The sequence below is a fragment of the Capricornis sumatraensis genome, chromosome 22 (assembly GCF_032405125.1).
Source record: "Capricornis sumatraensis isolate serow.1 chromosome 22, serow.2, whole genome shotgun sequence".
Lineage (NCBI taxonomy): Eukaryota > Metazoa > Chordata > Mammalia > Artiodactyla > Bovidae > Capricornis > Capricornis sumatraensis.
Window position 1 is genome coordinate 21,170,829 of NC_091090.1, and position 25,867 is coordinate 21,196,695.

The 25,867-nt window shown below is 39.4% G+C and overlaps 1 protein-coding gene across 2 annotated transcripts in view; it reads left to right on the plus strand.

The window, feature by feature from the left end:
- Positions 1-25,867, plus strand: part of UBR2 (ubiquitin protein ligase E3 component n-recognin 2) — a 103,404-nt gene extending 77,537 nt beyond the window's left edge. For both annotated transcript variants that reach the window (XM_068960925.1, XM_068960926.1), the window contains exons 31-47: positions 12-105; positions 922-1,083; positions 2,553-2,656; positions 3,314-3,392; positions 8,392-8,540; positions 9,816-9,871; positions 13,187-13,283; positions 13,539-13,606; positions 14,826-14,961; positions 15,494-15,587; positions 16,826-16,956; positions 17,964-18,072; positions 18,370-18,426; positions 18,732-18,809; positions 19,500-19,670; positions 21,825-21,926; positions 23,708-25,867. In XM_068960925.1, coding sequence (XP_068817026.1) covers positions 12-105; positions 922-1,083; positions 2,553-2,656; positions 3,314-3,392; positions 8,392-8,540; positions 9,816-9,871; positions 13,187-13,283; positions 13,539-13,606; positions 14,826-14,961; positions 15,494-15,587; positions 16,826-16,956; positions 17,964-18,072; positions 18,370-18,426; positions 18,732-18,809; positions 19,500-19,670; positions 21,825-21,926; positions 23,708-23,849 — 1,829 coding nt within the window. In that variant the 3' untranslated portion in view covers positions 23,850-25,867. The remainder of the gene's footprint in view (positions 1-11; positions 106-921; positions 1,084-2,552; positions 2,657-3,313; positions 3,393-8,391; positions 8,541-9,815; positions 9,872-13,186; positions 13,284-13,538; positions 13,607-14,825; positions 14,962-15,493; positions 15,588-16,825; positions 16,957-17,963; positions 18,073-18,369; positions 18,427-18,731; positions 18,810-19,499; positions 19,671-21,824; positions 21,927-23,707) is intronic.

The window sequence follows — 25,867 nt, forward strand, 5'->3', positions numbered from 1 at the left end:
TCATAATGCAGAAAATTATGATCCATTATTCATGCACCCTGATCTGTCTTGTGGAATACATACTGGTAGCTGTGGGCATATTATGCATGCACACTGTTGGCAAAGGTAATTTATATTCTTAATATTAGTCAAGAGAAGCTTACCCAAAGACTCAAAATCTAATTTTTTAATAAAGGAAATTCTATTCTGGAAAAAGGGGAGAAAACTAAACACATTTGAAGGAGAAAAGACTCCATTATTACTGCCTAACAAATAACAATTAAAATTAATTTGCTTAGTCAGTACATTTAAAGGAGTGACTTAGAAACTTCATAGTATATCAAATATAATTTTTAATTTAGGGGGTCTGTATTTTTTAATATGGGAAATCTAATAGACTGGATGAAGAAAAGGATTTTTACAGTGGTATAAACCCAAGAAGAATGTCTTTCTTCGGGTCCAAGGTGAACAACTCATGACTCTGAAGATGCTAGCACTTGCCTAGCTGCCTCTCAAGATTGTCATGGCTCTCTGAGCTAATATGGAATAACTTCAAACTTACTCTGTTTCGGTGTTTTCCGTGCTTCTGCAGTAGCAGAAGTGCCATTATTCTAGTACTCTGCTCGCTGAGTTGTCCTGAACCACCCCAAGTAAGTAGCACTAGCCCTGGGGGAGTAACCACAGCGCACTAGGGCCAAGAAATATGCTACTTGGTGACTGACTGTTTGCAAGGCAATCTTTTTTTAATTCTGTTGTTTTAGAACTCTTAGCCCTTTTTACTAATTACTACAATGTAAAGTATCACTTTTAAAAATAATTGAGGTCATTTTAAAATTTTAATTTTTAGATGTTTTGTGGAAACAAAATGTTGAAGCTTGTGGCTCTCATTTAAAAAAAAGAACTGCCATTGTTTTTGATACCTCATGTTTTCTAATTGTGAAGGTATTTTGATTCCGTTCAAGCTAAAGAACAGCGAAGGCAACAGAGATTACGCTTACATACAAGCTATGATGTAGAAAATGGAGAATTCCTTTGTCCCCTTTGTGAATGCTTGAGTAATACTGTTATTCCTCTGCTGCTTCCTCCAAGAAATGTTTTTCATGGGTAAGTTTTGGCTCATAAAACCTTTGTATCAAAGAAGTAGTTTCCTTTAGAAGGTAATGAAATGATAAACCACAGCTGAGTGGGGATATCCCTCTAGGTAAATGCATGTTTTCCAGGTACTTTCCAAACTTTTTATTTAGTCATTTCTTCTAGCTGACCTATGAGATACAATTTTAGTTTTTAGAAAGGAACAGACCAAAATTTAAGTTTCTTAAGCACCCATAAACACTATAAAGGATATAAAATTCCCATGGGTTAATGAAAACTGTCTCCTTTATTTCTAAGACCCCGCTTTAAATATCTCCTTCATACTTTCTTGAGATACTCAATAAATCAGTGGGGAGAGGGGCAGCTCAAACTGACCTTATTGAGCATACTAAAAATTAAATATTATTTTTTGCAATTTACTGGCCAATAGAAGAATTGGGCCAAAAAGTGAATATCTGTTAGTGTATTTAAAATGTAAAAATTTTGTTATTTCATGATGTTTAGTGTGCTTTTTAGTTATTCATGATCATTTTCCTTTCAGATATGAATTTGATGGTATCTCCTATTCAAACCTGACCTTTGTATACATTAAGTTTTATGAATATGAATCATCTGTTTATTTCTATGCTACTGTTTGGGTTTAAATTAAAGCAGAGTCAGTTTTTTTCTCTTCAATTTTAAGAGTTCAAACTATGGTGTCTTAGTCTATGCTACCGCAAAATGCTCTTAAAATACCATTAGATATGATGTAAGCTCATGCTTTTTTAATCAGAAAAGAAATAACATGGTCCTGACTTATATCTGCATTTGAACTGATAAAGAAATTAGTCACTGTAAGATTAAGAATAAAATTCTCTGCGTGTAAAGAGAAAAAACTCACTTCTGTGGTGCAGGTTTTGCTTTTTTCCCAGGAGAGTCAGTTATGGCACATTTGTTAAGAAGACAAGCTATTGTGTCTGAAGTAGCTAGGTTTGAATGCCACGTCTGTCCCATATACAGCCTTAGTCAAGTTACATAGCTCAAAACCTCAGTTTCCTCATCTGTAAAATGGGGACAATAATATAACCTATTAAGAAAATTTTGAGGATTAAATCTAATACTGTGAAATGCTTGCAACATAACTAGGTGCTTACAGCATAATAAGCACTCAATAAATAGTATCCATAATGTGTTGGTTGTGATATTTAAGAAATACTGGCAAATTCTGATACTGGAAAAGTGAAATTTTTGACAAATAACTCAATTTTATGCTAATAATTAGTAGCATCATATTGACAAATAATACACTTTCATTTCCATTGACAAATAAATACCTATTCTGACTTTTTAAAGTAACAAATTTTCCCCAAGGTTTTTTGGTTGTTTTAGTATTTTAATGTTTGAAGTATGTTTAAAATATACCCGTGATGATTTAAGGAGTCTTTTTGTATCTTAAACTAAGCAACAACAGAATACTAAACACTCTCTATAATCTTTTCTAGCAGGTTAAATTTTTCAGACCAACCAAATCTGACTCAGTGGATTAGAACAATATCTCAGCAAATAAAAGCATTACAGGTTCTTAGGAAAGAAGAAAGTACTCCTAGTAAGTTCTAATAACCTGCTTTCATTTTTCCCTAACATCTGAGACCACTAGAAAATACAGTTCCAGAATAAATTGTTTTAAAATATTTTAAAAGTGAAACCTCACATTTTAAAATTTGACTTACTCAAATTTTCTTTATCTTAATGAACTAAATTTGGAACTGCTACATTACTCCTTATTCCTTGAACACACAAACTCATGTGTAGTTTATGATAGATACTTCTCACTTATTTCCCCCATTTTATTGAAGAGCTTCTGGGGGTGGGGGAGATGTAACTGAGTATCGAAGAGCTGGCTTTATTCTCCATGGGCTGACTCACTTTATTGTTGGCATTACCAAAACCTTCCCAAGTTTGATAGGTATGCACTGCACTTCCGACCTTGAGGGAAAGTGAGCTGAGCAGAATTTATACCATTGGTTTTAAGGAAACAAAACAGCGTACTCCTCCAGTGGTTGCACTATCAGGAGAAGCACAATGATTGAGGAAGGTGTCTAGCTCATCCAGAGCAATAGTACTTTTCATGCTTTGAATGTATATTACACCAGTTTTCATTATGGGAATTTTTCCTGTTTTAATTTAGAAAGAAATTTATGGCTGAAATTTATAGAAATATTGTGGACTGAACAATAATAGTATAAAATGCTTGTTTCTGTAGTTACTGCCTCATCGAAGAATTTAGAAAATATGGATGAATTGCACCTTCCTGAAGGATTTAGGCCTGATTTTCATCCTAAGTGAGTATATTATCCCTTTTACATTTGGTCTGCTTGAAATGAAAAATTAAATTAGCCATTAGTAAGAATAAACTTGTTAAGTAGAGGAGCAAAATGTTACAGGACATTGATCTTAATAAATCCTGAGACTTAATGCAGGAATACTGATAAACACCTAAGACCTACATGGCATGTTTAATTCTCACAAACTTCTCCTAGGTGTTGCTGACTCCCTACTGTACCCCTTTATCTGGCTATCCTTGATGGCACCTCATCAGTACATCTAAATCCAAGCTGCTCACCCTCCTCACCAAAGTCCATGGTTCCTGCTGACTTCTGTATTTCTATTTACGGTCTGACCAACCTCTTAGTAACTCTGGATCAAAACCAGAGTGTTTTCAGCTTTATTTTAGTTCACTGTCTCATTCGTGTCCAGCTCTTTGCAACCCGTGGACTCTGGCACGCCAGGCTTCCCTGTCTATCACCAACTCCCGGAGCTTGCTCAAACTCATGTCCATCGAGTTGGTGATGCCATCCTACCATCTCATCCTCTGTCATCCCCTTCTCCATTTGCCTTACAATCTTTCCCAGCATCAGGGTCTTTTCCAGTGAGTCAGTTCTTTGCATCAGGTGGCCAAAGGATTGGAGTTTCAGCTTCAGCATCAGTCCTTCCAGTGAATATTTAGGACTGATTTCCTTTAGGATGGACTGGTTGGATCCCTTGCAGTCCAAGGGACTCTCAAGAGTCTTCTCCAACACCATAGTTCACCACATTTTACCCCATAGCCAGTAAGTTACAAAGTATAGCCCAGATTCTAGAACGAGGCTGCATTTGTTCAGTTCCAGCACCACTGTTTATTAGCTGTGCAACTTTGTGCAGATCACTTAACCTCACTCAATTTCCTCATCTATAAAGGGAAGAAAATAATATCTACCTCATATGTGTTATAAAGTGACATAATGTGCCAGGGTCCAGCCCCGGTGGATCCAGGGTAATTCGAAGGTGGGGACGGAATCGGCGTCCTGGAAAAAACTTATTTAATTACAGATATAGAGGGAGATTAGAAACAGATAGTGTAGTAGGAGAATTAGTGGAGAAAAGAGGTTGAATAACTGGTTTACATGGAATACCAATCACCACCTACGTAGGCCACAGGCGTCTTTCCATTCTCCCGAAGGAGAGGAGGCACTGAGGCCTCCCCGGTCCAACCTCAGAAGCCCAGGCAGAATTATCAGGCTTGGTGAGTACCCACATCTCAGATGGGAATTCAGCCAGGAAAGCAGGGAGCAAGAAAGAAACGACACAGGGGAATCAGTCTTTCCAGAAACTGATCCGATTTCTTTATTTTTCAGGTTTGTTTATATACCTTTTTGTTATATATAGGGATGAATACAGAGTCACGCGGGGGTCAGCAGACCTCACCCTTGTCACAATCAGGTGCTTCATATAAAATTATACAAAGGTCTTACGAGTTTCATCATCTTCTGGCCATGAGGTCTGCTGACATTTTATGGCCCTTTCTGATACCGGTCAGTTACCCAGAAAACTTATTTTTCCAGGGGTGATTTTTTCTTAAATCAGGCGCCACCCTCCAAATAAAGTTGCATTCCTATAGGGTGAGGGTGTAGTGAGTTAGAATCAAGAAAGGAATTTACTTAACCTAAGGTTTAACATGATTTATCTTAAAGGTTAATACTTATTTCTCCTATATGCTAGTTATATTCATTATAAGGACAGGGAATATGGAGATTTAGCAGCAAACATCAGCCCAACAAATGAAAACCCTTCACCAATGTTTCCCTTAAGATCTATTTAGTCTTAAGATAGTGATAAAGTTACATTTTTGCATAGCAAGGACACAGTGATTTATAACAAAGTACAGTGATCTATAACAAAAGAGAAGATTCATTAACTCAAAAGTCTAGTATTGCTAACATCAAAAAACTACTGTATTTCCTTTTCTATATTCCAAATACATTGATTAATATATTCCCAGGTGCCTAAGGATATGGAGGCCTGATGGCAATCATTGAGTCATCAATGAAAAAAGCCCTATGCTAATACTCCAAACTTTCTGTGCTGTTTATGGTTGAGAGGTTGTCACACAAGCTAGTCTGTCAGCAGAGAGGTTTGACCTGAGACATCCTTGTCACACCCAGGGCAGGGAATTAGCAGTAATTATTGGCACGACAAATAAAGAAAAAACCCTTCACCAATATAGTTCCTAATCGACCCATAATACTATACTAATGATCTTCTAACTTCTCAAAAGAGTCTGTATTTAGAAAATTTTAAAACATCCCATGCCTCTCACAGTTGGGAGGCTGTAAACAATCACATGCGGCCAGACGAGCCTGATCAGGCAGGCCAGAGAACCTTCAGAGTTCCTAAGTTGAAACACTCTTGTCACGCCCAGGAATTTTTATTAACTTGGAGCTGCAAGTTAACTCCTTCTCCGAGAGAAATGGTTATGGGGGAGAGCTCCCCATAAAGTACTCTGATTTGGGGGGTAGATGCTCGGGAACAGGGGGTTTCCTGAGGCTTGATCATGCCTTTGCATATGCCAAGCTTCCTTCCTCATGACCTTTGCCATGGGTGGAGTTCCTCACGCTGGCTCCCAACACTTAAAGTTACCTGGCAGCTGTGCCTGGCACATATGAAATATCTCAGCAAAAGTAGTGCATGTATGCGGACTTCCCTGGTGGCTCAGACGGTAAAGCATCTGCCTGCAATGCAGGAGACCCAGGTTCGATCCCGGGGTCGGGAAGATCCCCTGGAGAAAGAAATGGCAACCCACTCCAGTATTCTTGCCTGGAAAATCTCATGGATGGAGGAGCCTGGTAGGCTGCAGTCCATGGGGTCGCTAAGAGTTGGACATGACTGAGCGACTTCACTATCACTATCTAGTGCATGTATGTGTGCTCAGTCGTATCCAACTCTTTATAACCCTATGGACCGTGGCCCACCTGACTCCTCTGTCCATGGGATTTCCCAGGCAAGAATACTGCTGCTGATGTGAGTTGCCATTTCCTGCTCCAGGGGATCTTCCTGACTCAGGGATCCAGGCAGATTCTTTACCACTGTGCCACCTGGGAAGCTGGCAAAAATAGTACTAAAAGATTTAAATAGAATAAACATCAGTCATGTGCTCCCACTTTCCCCCTTCCCATCCCCAGTCCTGTCGTTTTGTTCTTTCTACTATTTCCTTCCTTATTTGTAATTAAGATGCTTAATCAACTGTGTCTTGATTCATCATTTTTTTTAAAGTATCTTTACAGAGACTATAGTAAGAGCTCTGATATAGGAAGAGCTTTTACCTCTTCCCTATTCACTTAGTCCTCACCAATCTTCCTGTAGAGTTATTCTACGATTTTTGGTTAAATCATTTGTCAGTTTTTACGTTACAATTGTTAATACTGATAAGTTGTGTGATAAATCTTTCTTCTACAGTTTTGTTTTCCTGTGGTTAATAATTACCTTTTCTTCTTTTTTTTTTTTTTTATGTACTTGGTTTTCTGTGTATATAATACTTTTTTTCCTAAATGCTGTTGTAGGTCTGTCAGATGCCTAGCAGTAGCTATTAGTGCTTGGATCCATTTGATGATCTTCTTCCCTGAAGCCTTCCTCCCACAGCCTCTGTCTTCTCGCACCAGTCAGGACAGGGCACAACTCTTACCCTAACACTCGCCCTGTCCATGCTGCTCTTGTTTGCTGGATCTTGTATCCTTCTCTTTCTTCATTTACTCCCTCACGTTGCATCCCTCAGCAGATTCCTGAGGAAAGGCTCCTGGATGTTAAATTTTCCATGTCTGAAAATACAGTTCTTGTATCCATATGCTTGATGGATGGTTTGGTATAGAATTATAGGTTAGAATTAACTTCACATCTAAATGTTGAACACATTATTTTACTAACTTGTAGCACTTCACTTTCACTTTTCACTTTCATGCATTGGAGAAGGACATGGCAACCCACTCCAGTGTTCTTGCCTGGAAAATCCCATGGGCAGAGGAGCCCGGTAGGCTGCAGTCCATGGGGTCGCTAAGAGTAGGACATGACTGAAGGGACTTAGCAGCAGCAGCAGCACCTATTGAGAAATTAACACCTGATTCCTATTCCTTTGTAATTTTATTACTTCTGGAAACTGTTGTGGTCATCTCATTAATTCCCAGTGTTCTAGAATTTCTATGTGATATTCCTTGGTGTTTGAATCTTTCTTCATTCATTTCGCTATGTGTATTTTCAACAGGCTCTTTGAAGATTCATATCCTACAATTCTGAGAATTGTTTCTGGTTTTTCCTTAGATAATTTGCTCTTCTTGGATTTTCTGTTTTTAGAGCTAATCCTACTGTTAGCTCATTGTTGGCCCTCTTGGACTGATCCCCTAATTTTTTCTTAATTAATTTGCTGTTTTCTGCACTGTCTCTCCTTCCCTGAGTTTCTTTTTCTGCTTCTCTGTTTTGGTGTTTCTCTCATCGGTGTTTGATTCTTTCCTTAAATGTTTATTGGCCCTTGGGTGACTGTTCAAGAATAAGTCACTAGGAAGCTCAGTGGATACCTGGTGGGCAGGTTGGAGTGTCCTGACAGATGAGCCTTGCAGTGAGGAGATCAGGCCCCTACCAGTCTTTTTTTCTTGGGACTCCGAAAATGTCATTGTGTAAAAGCTGGCTTTTCCATGAGGATTCATCACTGGAGAAACTAATATCAATGGCAGTGGGTGTACATTGCTGATGTTCTTGAGATGGAGGAAGAGGTCAAGGGTCCTGTAGTTTAATATGTAGACCTTCAGCCTAATATCTTGTTTTCGGGCTTGTGCCTCATCACCACCAACCCAAGTTGAACATAACTATTCTCAGGCAGGGACTGTCTTCATGTCTTTAATTCCCCCTTTTCATACAACTGTCTTTAGATAGTTTAAGGGGTTCAATTCCAACATAGAAGATAGCTGTTAAGAAACTGAGCCATTTGATTGATGTGAGCACATTGTTGTGAGCTAATGCTATGCATGTTCACTTCAGGAACCCTTATTCTGAAAGCATAAAAGAAATGCTCGCAACGTTTGGAACTGCTACTTATAAGGTGGGATTGAAAGTTCATCCCAATGAAGAGGATCCCCGTGTGCCCATAATGTGTTGGGGTAGTTGTGCATATACCATCCAAAGCATAGGTAAGAGATTTAGAATTGTCTTTTTTTTAATATAAATTTATTTACTTTAATTGGAGGCTAATTACTTTACAGTATTATATTGGTTTTGCCATATATCAACATGAATCTGCCACGGGTGTACACGTGTTCCCCATCCTGAACCCCCCTCCCACCTCCCTCCCCGTACCATCCCTCTGGGTCATCCCAGTGCGCTAGCCCCGAGCATCCTGTATCATGCATCAAACCTGGACTGGCGATTCATTTCACATATGATAATTTACATGTTTCAATGCCATTCTCCTGAATCATCCCACCCTCTCCCTCTCTCACAGAGTCCAAAAGACTGTTCTATACATCTGTGTCTCTTTTGCTGTCTCGCATACAGGGTTATCGTTACCATCTTTCTAAATTCCATATATATGAGTTAGTATACTATATTCGTGTTTTTCTTTCTGGCTTACTTCACTCTGTGTAATAGACTCCAGTTTCATCCACCTCATTAGAACTGATTCAAATGTATTCTTTTTAATGGCTGAGTAATACTCCATTGTATATATGTACCACAGCTTTCTTATCCATTCATCTGCTGATGGACATCTAGGTTGCTTCCATGTCCTGGCTATTATAAACAGTGCTGCGATGAACATTGGGGTACATGTGTCTCTTTCTATTCTGGTTTCCTTGGTGTGTATGCCCAGCAGTGGGATTGCTGGGTCATAAGGCAGTTCTATTTCCAGCTTTTGAAGGAATCTCCACACTGTTCTCCATAGTGGCTGTACTAGTTTGCATTCCCACCAACAGTGTAAGAGGGTTCCCTTTTCTCCACACCCTCTCCAGCATTTATTGTTCGTAGACTTTTGGATAGCAGCCATTCTGACTGGTGTGAAATAGTACCTCAAGAATTGTGTCTTTAAATCTAAAGCATACATTGACATGAGTTGTGTGCAGATTTCTGTATTTAAATGAGATATTTAAAGTGGGCAACATTCTTAAGCAATAATATAAAAACTTTGAAGCAGGAAATATAGTATACTGACAAAATATTAGATTGACAGTTTATAAATTAACCACAGCCACAAGAGCACTCATTTTAGTGGTGGTTATAGCTTCTAGTCAGTTAAAGTAATGTATTTTCACTTTTATTTCTCATGCACAGTTAATTCTTGTGAAATGACTTAAAAGATTTCAAAACCTGACAATATTATGCTTTCTGCAGAAAGAATGGTTTTTTACTTTTTTTAAAACTTGAGATATACAAAGCATAAAATTTATCATCTTTACTATTTTTAACCACAGAAAGAATTTTAAGTGATGAAGATAAACCATTGTTTGGTCCTTTGCCTTGTAGACTGGTAAGTTATCAGTTTACTCGATCCATGGAATGGGAAAGTAGAAATTAGGTTGTTCTGCTCTTTTTAATCCAAAAAACCTATGATGGTTGTTTAAGCATAGATTCATTCCTTTTGTAGTAAAACCCATTTTCTATAACAATATTGAAGCAGTAATGTTTGCAATTTAATTTTTCATGATTTTTCATTTAAATAGACTTCATCTCTTTTGGTTAAACATGTAAAAAGATGGGAGAAAACTAAGAACAAAGTGCTTGTTCTTGAATTTTCAGTTCTATAGTCGGAAATACTGAACAGAACATACCCTCTACCATATTTGACTACCTGTTGTAAGCAGTGTGTAAATAAATACAAATTAATGTCAGAACAGAGTAATTTAATGCCTAGAAGAGTGAAGGAATATACAGCTAAAGCTTGCTCATTTTTACCATGTAGCTACTATCAGCTTCATCTACTGCTTACTGTTCAAACTTACAGTTGTAAAAGTACATGTAATTTTATTCACGTAACATCACCTGAGGAGCTTTTAAAAATGCCTAGGCCCTACTTCAGGTCAGTTAAATCAGAATGTCTGAAGATGGGCCCCAGGCATTAATATTTTTTAAAAGCTTTGCCCGAGGCCAGAATTGAGAACCACTGATATAAGACCGATCTTTGGAGTTTTAAAAAAATACAGACACCTGGGTCGCTTTGCGTTGGAATATTTAGGAGTACGCCCTGGTATTAAAACTGCCCTGAATTGTATTTTTATAGTAAATCAGTAGAATAGCAGTTTACTATAGTCTTAGGTATGATATGTGATGGATAGGATATGACTATCAGTGTTGACTGTGACACTTTTTTGCTGTAGTAAATAAAGAGTTGATAAATATGCTGATAAGGCAGTCACAAATGTATAGAACAGAGTTTATTTTATCTGGTTTTTAAGGCAGTTCTTCCATTTTCTAGATTCTATATACTTCACACCTCTTTGGCACCCTATTTCTCTGCTAATATGATTGTGTGTAATCGGTTTATATTGATTGTTATACCAGTCAGCCTTGCATCCCTGAAATAATCCCAACTTGGTCATGTAGGGCAGGGGTCCCCAACCTCTGGCTGCAAACTGTACCGGTCCTGTTAGGAATTGGGCAGCAGAGCAGGAGGTGAATACAGGCAAGCGAGCGAAGCTTCATCTGCCACTTGCCATCACTTGCATTACTGCTGGAACCATCCATTCCCACCCTCACCCTGCCACCCCTGTCTGTGGAAAAATTGTCCACAAAACCAATCCCTGGTGCCAAAAAGGCTGGCAACCACTGATGTAGAGTAGCCTTTTTATATAACATTATATTTGATTTGTTTATATTTTGTCTAAGTTTATTTTTCTATGAGAAATTTCTAAGAGAAATTTAATTTTTTGAAGTATATAGTATATAGCCATTAGGGATAAACTTCTATTTTTTTTACTTCCACTTTTTATCTTCATTGACCTTTGTCTCCTATATCAGATGATAAGGGACCTTCGTAAGGTGGTTTATCTTTCTCTCCACCTATTGATTTCTGTGACATTCCTGGTTTTCTCCCTATCTTGCTGGCAGCTTCTTCTCCATCTGCTTTCCCTCCTTTGTCCTATAAATATTATTTTAAACCCCCAGAGTTTGGCCCATGACTCAGTCATGATATTCTTCCCCAGTCAGCCCTGTCTATGACTCTGATTTGAGTTACTTCCAAATGATTCCCACCTGTAGATCTCCAAGCCTGACCTGTTACCATACTGTCTGCTTTATTTTTCTCACCTGTATCTCCTAAAGGCACCTCAGATTGAACAATCCGGCTTAAAAATGTTTCTTCCTGTATTCAGTGTCTTAGTTAATGCCACCAACTGTCCATCCAGGTGACCAGGCCAGAATCCTGGAGGTACTTTTGGATGCATCATTTGGTCTGGATGTTCACGTCCAGTTGATCAGCAGAGATTGTTGAATTCTTCTCCTGCAAATTTGAATTTCTCTCTCCTGAAATTTGTCCTGTTTCTTCTATTCAGTTTATTTGGTTCAGCCCTGTATCTTTTCATGCCTAGATTATTATGATAATAATAACCATAACGATAAGATTATTATAATCATAATAAGATTATTATAATATCAATATTAATATATTTATAATTATATATTTTATCATTGTAGTTATTATAATTATGTTTATAATTATATAATGGTATTAGTTTAATTATTGATTAATATTATTATAATTATATAATAATAAGATTCTCTACCCTGAATCTCACTTTCTCCTAACATACTATCAGAGGGGTTCTCCAAAAAGTATCCCCAGTCATACGTCTTAAATGTTATTTCTCCATTATCACTCACTTCCTGCCAGTCTCCACATCCATTGTCCGGGATTGCAGAATCATTACTGGTCCCCAGATGCTAGTTCCAGGCTTTTTGCCTCTGCTCAAGTGCCCAAAGCAGACAGCTCCTCTTTAAGAAGCTCTGCAAGCTTTGTCTTCCCTGGGCAGTTTCTCAGCCCTGAGCGCGATATCGCTCATCTGGGGTCCTGCCTCCTGTAGCTGTCCCCGCCTCCCTTTTCTTTCCCTTCCCACCCTCAAGGCTGTGAGCTCCTTGACAAAAGCAGTTGGGAGGGTTGAGTTTTCATTTTAAGATCTTCAAAACCAAGACTAGTGTATGGTAGGTCCTCAATATCTACTGAACCAAACAACATTATAGAAAATTTAGAAAATAGAGAAGTAGGAAGAAAACTTGAGTCAGTCCCCCATTTGTCTTTTTTCATTAGCATGTTTATACTTTTATTATAATAGATATTGACATGTAGTTTTGTTCCTACTATATTCTTAACTTTAAAGTTTTCTCATTGTTGCTACATAGTCCCCATAACAGTTTTTGATGTTTACTGACACCCTGGTTTTATACAGCCATCTTCCATGAAGTTTCCCCAGTATTGGGAGTATTTCCCACATTTTAGTGTATTTCTTTAGACTAAATACAAAGAAATACTGCTTCACATTCCTGAGAGTCTCTGTTGTATACTGTCTGTCTTGAGGCATGTATCCTTCTTAACTTTTCCATACAGAACTAGCAGCACGGTGATAGGAGATAACTTTGTTTTATTCAGCATACAATTAGATATTTTCTATTCCATTCATTTCACGTTAGAGACATGTCAGTAAAAACGTCATAAGATTCAGTACCATACCATCTAGAGATTTCACTGTGCTTCCAACTTTCCTTCAACTAGCTATGCTTTGAACGAGCATTCCTAGAAGAGAGCTACTTCATATGCTGGCGTCTTTGTTAACTGTGTCAGTCTCTATTGCAGGATGACTGTCTCAGGTCACTAACAAGATTTGCTGGAGCACATTGGACAGTGGTGTCACTGTCAGTGGTGCAAGGACACTTTTGTAAACTTTTTGCATGTGAGTATTAATACATGTACCATAGGTGTTATGGTAATTTCTCGTCTTCTGTAATTTGGTTTTTAGTAATGAAACTTCCCTCCACTATGAAAAAATATTTTGGTAATACTGTTTGTCTTATATGCAAGTTCTAGCTATGAATTCATTTATAGCTTGCAAAAAATAAATTCAAGCTAGGTTATATGCATGTTAAAAATAATTTAATACTTACATTGATATATAAAATATGATCTCTTGTTTTTCTTTAAATATCAGCATTGGTGCCTGGTGACAACCACAGAGACCTTCCATGCATATTAGATATCGACATGTTTCATTTATTGGTGGGTATTTTATAATTTGTGTTTGAAATTCTCTCTGTCATGCTCTGTAGCTTTATCTTAGACTGGAGTAATGTAGAGGCAGACAAGAGAAATTATCATCTATTGTTCTTTAACTACTTCTGAGTATAATTCTTTTCTGAAGGTACTTAAAAAAAAAAAATGTTAAAGAATCTGGTTGAGAGACTTGACCTGGGTGTCTAATCCAGTCTCTCTCATTTTTGCCTTGTGACTGAGGTCAGTACTGTAACCTCGCTATGCTTTTTACAATAAAGAAGTAAAAATAACACTCATAATGTAAGGGCTGCTGCCAACCCATACAGTGGTTTGGGGCAGATACAGCCTTTTGGTTCCACTACTTAGTAACACACAGTCCCTTTGTGTGATTTAGGGCAAGTCATGTCTTCTGAGCAAGTGCATTCTGGTGCTAGATCAGCACTGACCAAGCAGTGCATGGCTGAAGTTCAGCCCCCCCTCAACCAGGCTCCCTTTCACAGGACACTGAGTATACCACCACACACAGCAGCCCCAAGTGCTGCCCCTTAATCACTTTTGGGCATCAGATTCTATGCCTTTAAGTTAGTTAATACCTACCTGATACGATTGTGTCAAAACTCAGTGGGATAATCAATGCAGTGCTCTTAGAGCAATGTGTCCCTAGTAAATATTAGCCATTGTTATTGTTCCCATCTCTCCTGAGAACTACCACCACCGACACCATCATGCAGGCGGCAGGAGACTCACAATGGAGCTAGCATTGAGTGGGCACCTGACTGCTTTCACATTCATCCTCATTTAGTCTTTACATCCTTACCACTAAGGTATTAAAAACACATATATTCTCTCCAGTTTACCAACAGGGAAACTAAGACTCAGAAGAATTATCTAAAAGGCTCACAATAGAATCTGGGATTCATACCTGGATCTTTGTGGGTCCAAAATTCATGCTTTTTCCGCTGCTTACTACCTAGAAAGATTTCAAGCTTTATTTTTGTTATTATTAACAATAAATGTATATAGGGGAATCACTGGATAAATGAGATAATAATGTTCTAAATAATTGTCTTTAGTCAGGCCTAGTGGAATTTCTAACAGATGTACCCTTTAAGAACAACAGATTTCTTGGGGAACTGAGTTCACAAAAGGATCACATTAAGGAAGTGCAGATGTGTTCCGCAGTGACAGGGACGGCGGTGTGTCTGACCCTGTATTTGCTGTCCAGGTGGGCTTGGTGCTTGCCTTCCCTTCGCTGCAGTGTCAGGACTTTTCAGGGATCAGCCTTGGCACTGGGGACCTTCACATTTTCCATCTGGTCACCATGGCACACATCGTTCAGATCTTACTTACCTCATGTACAGGTAACTCCTTTTTGTCAGATTCTTAAAGGAAATAATTGAGTTTTCTCAGCTTAAAAAAAAAAAGTGCTGAAGGAAAAGGCGCTTGGATGAGAATAATACATAAATTTATAATAAGCCTACTTGTAATGGTAAACAGTAAAATAAACAACAAAAATCTGTTTATCCTCATGTGAAAATTTTTGAAACAATTTCCCTTCTGTTAAAAATCCCTTAGTGATGTGAATGTTTATACTTATTTTTTTTTAATTTCACATGTTTAGTAATATTTGAGTACCACAGACTGTATATTTAGCAGATTTTACTCACCACTTGCTGCCCGGCACCCTGGGGCACATTCACGTCCTCTGCCTAAGAGGTTCCTTGTTATGATAGTAAACTGTGCTCAGACCTGAGGGATTAAAGTTCTGTGTGTTTCGTGGGTGTGTTTTCATATTACATGTGACTGTGTGAATATATTTGAGTGCTTAAATGATGTGGTCAGCAATCCACTTAGTAGGCAAATGCAGGGTACTAATATTGCCTTGTCTTTCAGAAAAGAGTGGCATGGATCAAGAAAATGCTGCTGGCAAAGAAGAAGAATTAGCAGTTCTTGCTTTGTATAAAATGATTCAGCAGTTTACAGGAAGGTGAGATCATACATACTCTTTATATGATAGGCAGTTCCCCAAATATTGGGAGGTGATAACATGAAAAAGGAATTCATTTGGGGTTTCCGTGGTGGCGCAGTGGATAGGAATCCGCCTGCCAGTGCAGGGGACATGGGTTCAATCCCTGGTCTGGGTGGATTCCACAAGCTGCAGAGCAACTAAGCCCCTGCGCCACAACTACTGAAGCCCGCACACCTAGAGCCTGGGCTCCACTGCAATGAGAAGCCCACCACCACAGCTGGAGTGTCGCCCCCACGCACCACAGCCAGAGAAAGCCCACGTGCAGCAGCGAAGGCCCAGCACAGCCACAAATAGATAAATACCGCAGTGTGCTCATGTCAGAAAAAGGGGGGGAAATGGAGTTTGTTTGCTAAATAAAGGAAATTGCTGTCTGTTGACATATTTAAAAAAGAAGGTGGGGGATCTGCAGGACTCCCGAACTTTTAATATACTAACATGATTGGAAATCTCTGCAAGAAAGGTAATATACTGTGCTTCCCACACATTTTTAAGATAATATCCAGGGGTGGTAGAAGTTCTCAGAACCTCATATGTTATTGAGGCTCCTGTGATTTGGTTACAACAATTTCACTTGGCTTTCTAATAGTAGATCTCAGGAACCATACTGTGTGTTCTTTTAACTAAATTATCCCATTTCTGAGAATCCATACTAACAAAATAATCCACCTATAGAAAAACCTGTAGACAAAACAGTGTACACTGATATTATTTATATTAGCAAAGAGTTTAAAGCAATCTAAGAGTTCGCTTACAGGGGAGTAATTTAGTGTAGGTTATGATAGGTATTATCCAGAGTATTAAAACTCTGATAAAAATTATGGTTTATGGTATTTTGAAAAATGTGTGGTTTTTTTATGTTAATTTTAAATTTCATGTTACACTTATAACTGTGTTAGACTGATTAGTATGAAAATAGTTTGCCAGAAGAATACTCGCTAATATCAAAGTTACAGAATAACAGATAGTTTTTTATTTTCCAGATTTTCTTTTTATGTAGCTATATTACTTTTATAAATTTTAATAACAGTGTGGAAGGTATATCACCAGTTATACCTGTAATAGTCAGGGCTACCCACACCTTTGACACCAATCTGCTGTCACTTCCAAATAGCAGTTGTCTGTTTTCACACTGTGCTATAACTAGAATGAATCACTTTTAAATTAAGTTTCCCACTTATCATTTTTCTCTTCTTTAGTGCCTTGAAAGAAATGCCATCTGGTTGGCATCTGTGGAGGAATGTCAAAGCTGGAATCATGCCTTTTCTGAGGTGTTCCGCTTTGTTTTTCCATTACTTAAATGGAGTTCCTTCCCCACCTGAAATTCAAGGTAATTTCTAATTTATTTCAAAATGTAGGAAATGTGTATTGTCTTTCACTCCAGCAATTTCAGAATTAAAGTGCATTGCAAAAATTAAAACTTACTAAAACTTTAGATCATAGCTAGTTGAGTGCTGATGTACAAAATTACAGAATTAAATGCATATTTATGTAAATATCTGATTTTATTTGGATCTCAGTAATGTACTGATTTTGTACATGTATAAAAATATAGTTTGGCTGTCAGATGTTAAAATGTTCCAGTATATATTATTTATAAAATGGGTTCTTCAGATTTTAAAAAGAGAAAACAAATTCAGGTGGTTTTTAACACGAAACATGTGGCATTGAGGTTCAGAATATTCATAATTGCACATAAATCTGATTTTTATATAGGAGTTAATTTGCTATTTCACAGTTATTCTCTATGTTCTGCTTCAGTTCATTTCTTGAAAGTAGTATACAGGTAGACTGTTAACTGTATCTCGTAGTGCCTGGCCCAGGGCATGGGGCACCTGCATGTAATGTCACTCTCTACAAGTTTGTTGAATAGCATCTCTATCTATCTAGTTGTCCAGGCACCATTGAGGGAACAGTTTAGACTTCCTAGTTATTTGCAGTGATGATTAAGTGAATGTTTAAATCCATCTCTCAGTGATAAAGTTGTCTTATATTTCTGTACTGCTTTTATACTTTTCTGGAGCTCCTCATATGTTATTTTCGTCATTTAATGTTCACAAATAACCCCATAAAGCATATCACACAGGACAGGTGTCCCATTTTGCATATGATAATATTGAAACATCAAGAAATTGTGGCCAGTTTAATAAAGGAGTCGCCTGACTCTGTGGATTCCTTCCTGTGCCATTTTATTTACTTCGTATAGGTTATGTACCTAGCAAAATTGAACTCTTCCGTCTTGTGCTTTTTTTTGTTTTAAACTCTGCTGTTGCTTACTCTAATATAGAATCTGCTCTTAATTGTTATATCTGTATCTCTTTCCTTCTCTATTTACAGCTTCTGGAACAAGCCATTTTGAACATCTATGTAACTATCTTTCCCTGCCAAACAACCTCCTTTGTCTTTTTCAAGAAAATAAGGAGATAATGAAATTACTGATTGAAAGGTAATGATATAATTTTCTTCTTTATGTTGCAATAAATATATATATATATTTGGAAACACATATTTTACAAAATTCTCAGATAGTGAGCCTGGCAAAATTCAATTCTTGTGATTCATTAGGCCTTCTTAGTTAAGGGTTCACCTTTGTGATAAGATTTTTGCCAGGCCCAGTGAATAGCATAAGTAGATTTGCCTGGACAGAGAACAGTAGTGGAGATATTTATTTCCTCGTACATTTAGTTCTAGCCCTTCAAAAGTAAAATGTTTTGTTTTATTTTTTCCTCCATTTACATTAAAGTTGGTGTCATAACATCGAAGTTAAAAGATACCTGGAAGGTGAAAGAGACGCTATAAGGTAGGTTAAAGATTGTCAAACCTCTTGGTTGTGGGCAGGAGGTGGGGAGGAAGCAAGATACGAGTGTAGAGGACTGTCTGTTGTCCTGACAGTTTTTATGCTGAGTTCTTTAAGTAAACTGTGAGGCCTCAGGCCCTGTGTTATTTAAGAGTGCACTTTAAATTTCTTGCTACAGCTTGTTACTGCTGTGGTAGCACCCGTTTTCCCTTTATTTGACTAAGTCAAGAGTTACTTTGTTATTGTTAAACAATATGTCCTCCTATTAACTGAGTTTTTGTGTGGCTTTTGTTTTGTTTTGTTTCTAGTTATCCAAGAGAATCTAACAAATTAATAGACCTTCCAGAGGATTACAGCAGCCTCATTAATCAAGCATCTAATTTCTCGTAAGTTTCGATATTAGTTTATTGAGCGCTTCCTGCCACTGTAAACACTTGTTCTCTCCACAGAATGTGAGAGATTTCGCTGTTCTCTTCAGTTTGGGTAGAGAAATGGTGACATCAGGAGGACTTTACACTATTTAACTCATGAAAGAATGATCCCGCTATCTTACAGAATAAAATGTGAGAAACCGGATGCTGAGGAACAAGTTTGATTCATTACAGTTTATCTAAACCATTTGCACTTCAAGTAACACATTAACTAGATCGTTATATTCCTAAGCAGTATATATTATATTGCGTATATCATTATTTTAAGCTTTAAAATAACATTGTACCTCTTCCTGTGGCTTTTTTCACTGGCATTGATTGTAAGATTTATTTACACATCTGACATACATAATGTTTCATTCATCTCTTTGCCCTGTTGCCTAGCGTTTCATTATCTGAGAGCAGCAGCATTTACCTGTTTCCCCTCCTATTGATAATGTTATTCCTCCTCTCTCCAGCTGAGTGTTTGCAGTGCCTAATGTCGGGGTGTCTGTGTGGGATGCTGTCTATTCCAGAGTGGGTTTGCCTGGGCTGCAGTCTGTATGGCTCTTCAGCTCTACTTGATTTTGCAGAACTGTTTCCCAGGATGGTTTTACCACCATCAGCTCTTTAGTCTTCACTTGTACTTCTTTTTATTCCCTAAAGGTGCCCTAAATCCGGTGGTGACAAGAGCAGAGCCCCAACTCTGTGCCTTGTATGTGGAACCCTGCTGTGCTCCCAGAGCTACTGCTGCCAGACGGAGTTGGAAGGGGAGGACGTGGGGGCGTGCACTGCTCACACCTACTCCTGTGGTTCTGGGGTGGGCATCTTCCTGAGGTAAGGCCCTGGAAAGAGCTTTCTAGCTTAGATCTGCCACAGTAGATGCCTGTTGAGGAATGGACACAAGAAACTGCTGCATTGAAGAGGATTAGAGGCCATCTAAACGGTGGATTCATTTGAGGAAAACGGGGAGCCTTGTCTCCACACCTCATATTTGACTCATGCTAACTCTGTGCTGATTCTTCCATTGTCATTTCCATCCCCATAACAGTGCTATTCTTCTTTCTTTGCACCTCGTTCTAATGTGAAACTGCTAGCTATCTTTGATTTTCTACCCAGACACAGTCAGAATTAATTACTTCTTTTGTTACAATGGCAGGATTCACACAAAGCACAGGCTGATGCAGGTAGTTGTGTGTATTCAACAGTGTACAGCAGATACTTATTAGTGACTGTGTACGAGGCATTGAGAATGCAGTGGTAAACACAACAGACGAAAACCTCTGTTTCCATGGAGCTCATTTTCTCGTGAGGGAGATGGAAAATAAGAATTTAGAAAGTGATCCATGCAGAAGAGAAAAAATAAGGCAGGGAGGGGAATATGAAATGGGAGCTGAGGTGGATTTTATTATAGATAGGAAGCCAGAAAAGGTCCCTGGGAAGGTGTCTTGAATAAAAACCTAAAGAAGAGGGGAGAACATTCTAGGGTGCAACGTGCAGCAAGTGCAGAATTGCTGGGGGGTATGCCTGCCAAAAGACTGATGCTGGGAGGGATTGGGGGCCGGAGGAGAAGGGGACGACAGAGGATGAGATGGCTGGATGGCATCACGGACTCGATGGACATGAGTCTGAGTGAACTCCGGGAGTTGGTGATGGACAGGGAGGCCTAGCGTGCTGCGATTCATGGGGTCGCAAAGAATCGGACACGACTGAGCAACTGAACTGAACTGAACTGAACTGTGCCTGCCATGTTCAAGAAACAGAAAGGACAAAATTCTTCAAACTGTGTTTTAAAAATGGATACATTTTATTTAAAAAATTGTACCTCAGTAAAATTTATTTAAGAAAAGAGGGAATTCCCTGGCAGTCCAGTGAGTAGGACTCCAAGCTTTCACTGCCGAGGGCATGGGTTCGATCCCCGGTCCAGGAACTAAGATCCCACCAGCTATGCAGGATGGCCAAAAGAAAAATAAACAGCATGGAGGCTACTGCCACTGGACTAGCGAGGACAGTGGGGAGAGTCGTGGGCTTGGTGTGTCCCCTTGACATCTCTGAGTGAGCTGGAAGCCATCTCAGGGTCTGAAGGAAAGAAGTGACGTGAGTTTGAGCTCCTCTGGGACATAGATTTTAGGCACATCTTAGTACCCCCAGTATACTACAGGTTCTCAGTAAATGTTGAATTAAGCTGAATTACGAACACCAGAAACAGTTAAGCAAACCTCTCAACAGAACCAGGAAATTTTTTTAAAATACGAAAGTAGCATTTTACTTTGTTCAGTATATTTCAGAATGCTTTTGGTCAAGTTGGGGTTGCTTTGTGTTTAGGTCAACATAATTTATAATGTCTGTGTATCATTTTTTTAATGAATAATTTTCTCATAATAGTGGTTGATACATCAGTAACTACTTTTAGAAGTTAACTTTCTCATATTGAATTTTTTCAATGCCAGTTTTATATGAGTTGTTGAAATCTAATCCTAAATGTCCCTCTTCCTCCTGATATTGATAACAATATAGTCCTTTTAGTTATTTTTAATACTTAGGCATGTGTTGAGAGGGGAGTTGGGGAGAGAATGGATACATATATATATATATGGCTAAGTCCCTTCACTGTCCACCTGAAGCTATCAAGTGTCTCTGCTATAAATTCCACTGCTTGCCTTCCAACACTAGTTTTGTTTGTTTATATTTATTTATTAATGTGTAGTTGACTTAGGATATTGCAATAGTTTCAGGTGTACATCACAGTGATGTAGGGGTTTTTTGTTTTGTTTTTTTGCAGATTATATTTCATTATAGGTTATTACAAGTTACTGGGTATAATTCCCGGTGCTGTACAGTAACTCCTGATTGTTCATCTGTTTTACGTATAATGGTTTGTATCTGTTAACCCCATACTTCTGGTGGTTTTGTTGATTTTTCTAGGACTTCAGTCCATTTGTAACTGAATCCAAATCTTGGTTCCTAATATATAAATTGGTCTCTCTACAGAGTACGAGAATGTCAAGTACTATTTTTAGCTGGCAAAACCAAAGGCTGTTTTTATTCTCCTCCTTACCTTGATGACTATGGGGAGACTGACCAGGGACTCAGGTAAGGCCCATCCTGGGGAACTACATTGGCTGGCTCTGGGCCTCCAGGACCTTCAGCCTGAGGTGATCCCGATGAACCCTGTGGTCCAGAGGCCTGCCTGCTACCTGCCCAGGGCATTAGCACAAGTGGCTGTTGTCTGTGGACTCTTTCAAGGAAGCTCCCCTTGCTGTCTGGCTTGCCATTCCCATTGCTAGCCCTCAGAAAGTCATGAGGACCATCACGATACATAAGGGGGAGAAAATGGGGCAGACATTTTTCCCATGTCTCACTCCAGAGAACTGTTGAATGGTCCTGCGGCATCAAGCGCTGCAGGGAGAGCGCACTGTGACTTGTGCAGTCTTGTGTGTGAGACCCGGTATTCTTCAGGTGACAAAAAGCAAATCTTAACTGAGAAGAGAAGCACTTACCTTACTACATAAGAATCTGGGGGACAAAGACTTAGAACTTACAGAGCAATAAACAGTATTTGAGGCAGTATTCTACTCTGGTAGCACCTATTGCATCAAAAGCAATATACGAACAGCAGTTCCTTTAAGCACTATTAAAGAATTTTCAGACTGTTTATTTTTGCCAAAATGGGGTAGAAATCTTAACCTACATGTAGGTTCCCAGGCTTGGGGAGCAGAAGTTGAAGGCCTGGAAACCAAGGCAAGATAAGTAGTTGGGCTCCCGAGACACTTGACTGACCGCAAGCATACACTTGTGCCACCAGTTGATGGTTCAACCTGGTGCTCTGAGAAATGCCTTAGAGCCCTTAACTTTGGGGTGATTTGTTGTATAACCACTGGTAACCGAGAGTTTTATTTTTGTCTCTTCTGACTTGTGGGTATTCCTTGCGTATTCCAGATGAGTTCTTGGTGTATTTCTAATGACTCTGTGCCACCCCTACCATCCCCCTTCGTCCCGTGCCACCTAAGCACGTGGCTGACTCCTGCTGGCCTCAGTCCAGTGCCACCTCCTCAGGGAAGTCCTCCTGGCCTCCCTGGCTAGCGTGGCCTCTGAGTAGGTCTGTCGCACTGGCCGGCTCCATTTTCTTCTTAGCCCACGTTCTGACCCAGAGTCACTGTGTTTACCTGCCTGCTGCCTGTCTGTCTCCTGGGCTAGATTTTATGTGGCCGGGACAGCGAACTAGCATATAACAGGTTCTAAATAAATACTGTTGGATGAATAAATGGAAGACTGAATGAAAAAAGAAATGAGCCAAACAGAAAAAAAAGAAACGTGGGCTCTTAGGAGGAGGAGCCCTGGATGGAGAGTTGAGAGGACTGGTGCTCTGAGTCGGGAGCCAAGGCTTCAGGCTCACCAACTCCTGTTGTCTGGTTACGTTGGACACCAGAGTTATTCATGTTTGGCTGCTTTGCTTAAACATTGGATCTAAAAGACGTACTTGGAAGAACATTTTTACCTATGTAATGTTTTTATCCTCCCCCTTGCCACTCCCTGTTTTACATTTTACCAACAAAATGGACAATGAATGCACAGTTTTAGCCTCTCAACGTTAACCTCCTGCTCAACCCCACCCTCCTGTTCCTCACCCCAGCCTGAGTCAGTGTAGTTTGTTTTGTTTTTCTCTTCTTTTCTACACTTACTCCCCTTCAGCTGCTCCTAGCAAACGGTCAGAGCTAACATATTAATAGCCACAGATGCCTGCCAAAGAGAAATTTTGCAGAGGATCTAAACCCAGTAAACTCGTTAACTTTTCTCTAAACCAGGAAAGGTTGGAGTAGAATAGATGAATACACCACCAAATGCCTCCTGAGTGACATGTGTCTTCTTTCTAGACGGGGAAATCCTTTACATTTGTGCAGAGAGCGATTCAAGAAGATTCAGAAGCTCTGGCACCAGCACAGCATCACAGAGGAAATTGGACACGCACAGGAAGCAAACCAGACACTGGTTGGCATTGACTGGCAACACCTATAGCTACGTCACTACCAAATACATGAACTTGGATTTTTGTAAACCAGCTGGCTTTTCAAGAAAGAAAATAGGAAATAGCTTCTTCTGAATTTGGAAATGAATTATTTAAGCTTCCCCCCCTGCCCCCAGTTTTTATTATAGCTTCTGGCTCCAGGAACTGATGAAAATCATTTTCTGCCAGCAGATTTTCTTGGATCATTTGCTGTGTCCTTCAAACATAACTTCTTGAATTTTCGAATCCAGGAAGGAGCTTCTCTTCCTGGGCTGGACTCAGCCCATTTGCGGGCATCTGACTGCGTTTGACTGTTCCCCAGTCATCTGAGCCATGTCACATTACTGAGCACAGGGAACTCCAGGCCGGAAGCTGATTCAACAGCGGCAGGAAGCAAAGTCTCTGGTCTTTTGGGGGTCACACTTCCTGGTCCCACTCAGTGACTCTCAACCTTGGGGCTGGATCAGTGTACCCACAGCTGATGGGACCCTACCTCTAAGCAAAGAAGTGTATTTCGAAAGTGGCATTCCCTGTTTCCACTGGCTGTGAGGGGGTTGGGGGACACTCTTGCTGGAGGAGCCTGTGGGAATCCAAAGGGGAGATGGTGGTGTCTTTATGTGCCAGCTGATTTTCCGGACTGTGCAAGGTTGGATTCCCACCTCTTTTTTTTTTTTTTTTCTTTTTGCAAGGCTTTTGGCTTTGAGGAAAAAATACTCGTTTTAAAGGGCTTTTTGAAAACTTAAGAGTATCCTAATTTTTCAGATAATATATTCTGTTATTTCTAAGACTAAGTTGAAAGAGTGTATTCATCTAGAATCAAGCACTTGCAGAAAAAATGAGAATTCAGTGTTTTGAAATTCCCTCACCCCCACCCACCCTTCCAGCATTTTCTGGAATAGATGAATTGCTGTTTACCTGCTAGTTCACTTAGTACATTCCTGGGACAGCCCGTGTGCCCAGGCTTATTATTATTTTTTAACCATATTGTTCTTACTAAGAGGTGCCTTCCTAGAATGATAGCCGCTTAGTAAAATAGTTCATAACCACGCCATGCCACCCACCACTCTTGCGTGATCATGTGTGCGGAAAGCTTGGGTACGCGGAGGGTGGTGGCAGATTTGGGGGAGGAGTCAGTTCGGAGTCTCTCTGAGGAGGGACTAAGGGATGAATGAATAATAAATAAGAGGCTCTTGGACTTTTTTAGCCAATGCAGATAGCCGTTTCACTCAGTTTTCTTTGAACTGCGTCTGAAAGTTGTATCCTGCTCAGCTTCACACCCTCCACAGTACACCCAGGAGGAAGGCCAGAAATCCAGACGTTCAGCTAAAGGCAGTGGGGGTGCAGAAGCCATACTCGCTACTTCACCGGGGTGGTGTGTGAACCCCTTCCTCTGAAAGGATGAACTTGACCCTTCTTGCCTGGGACGGACTCACCCATCTGAGAGGAGGCGCTTCTTGCCCAACAGGAGGAAAATCCACGTTAGAACCCAGCGCTTACCCCCCTCTTCTGGCCTTTCTCCCTTTCTGGTGGTGTGGTCTGTGGATGGGCATCATGATTTTAATGTTTATTTTGGGCTTGGTCACATCCCCACTCCTTTAGCTTTTAAGTCCAGCTTCTTTTGGCTTTTCTCCAGTTGTTAACCAAGCTTAAACTCTGAATAAAACCAGGTTTCTCCCTCTGTAGTAGGATTATAAACTTCTTCACTAAATCATAACAATACTTCAACTTTTAAAACTGACTTCATATAAGCCTGCTGTTAGCAGAGGGTGTCCCTGGATTCTGTTTTCTGAGAAGGTCAGGGAGTCTGAGAGAAAGTGAATTTACATCAAGTAGCAACACACCCTTTTATCTTCTGGTGTGTGTATCATTAAGCCAGTTGTCTTCCCCAACTAAGGAATCATCTTAGTCTTATGATTTGTTCCGCATGTATTATGTTTATTGTAGAAATGTTTATATAAACATGCTTTCCATATCAGGGAAAAATCATATCTGTTTAATAAATTGGCTATAACTTTATTATCTGTGGACA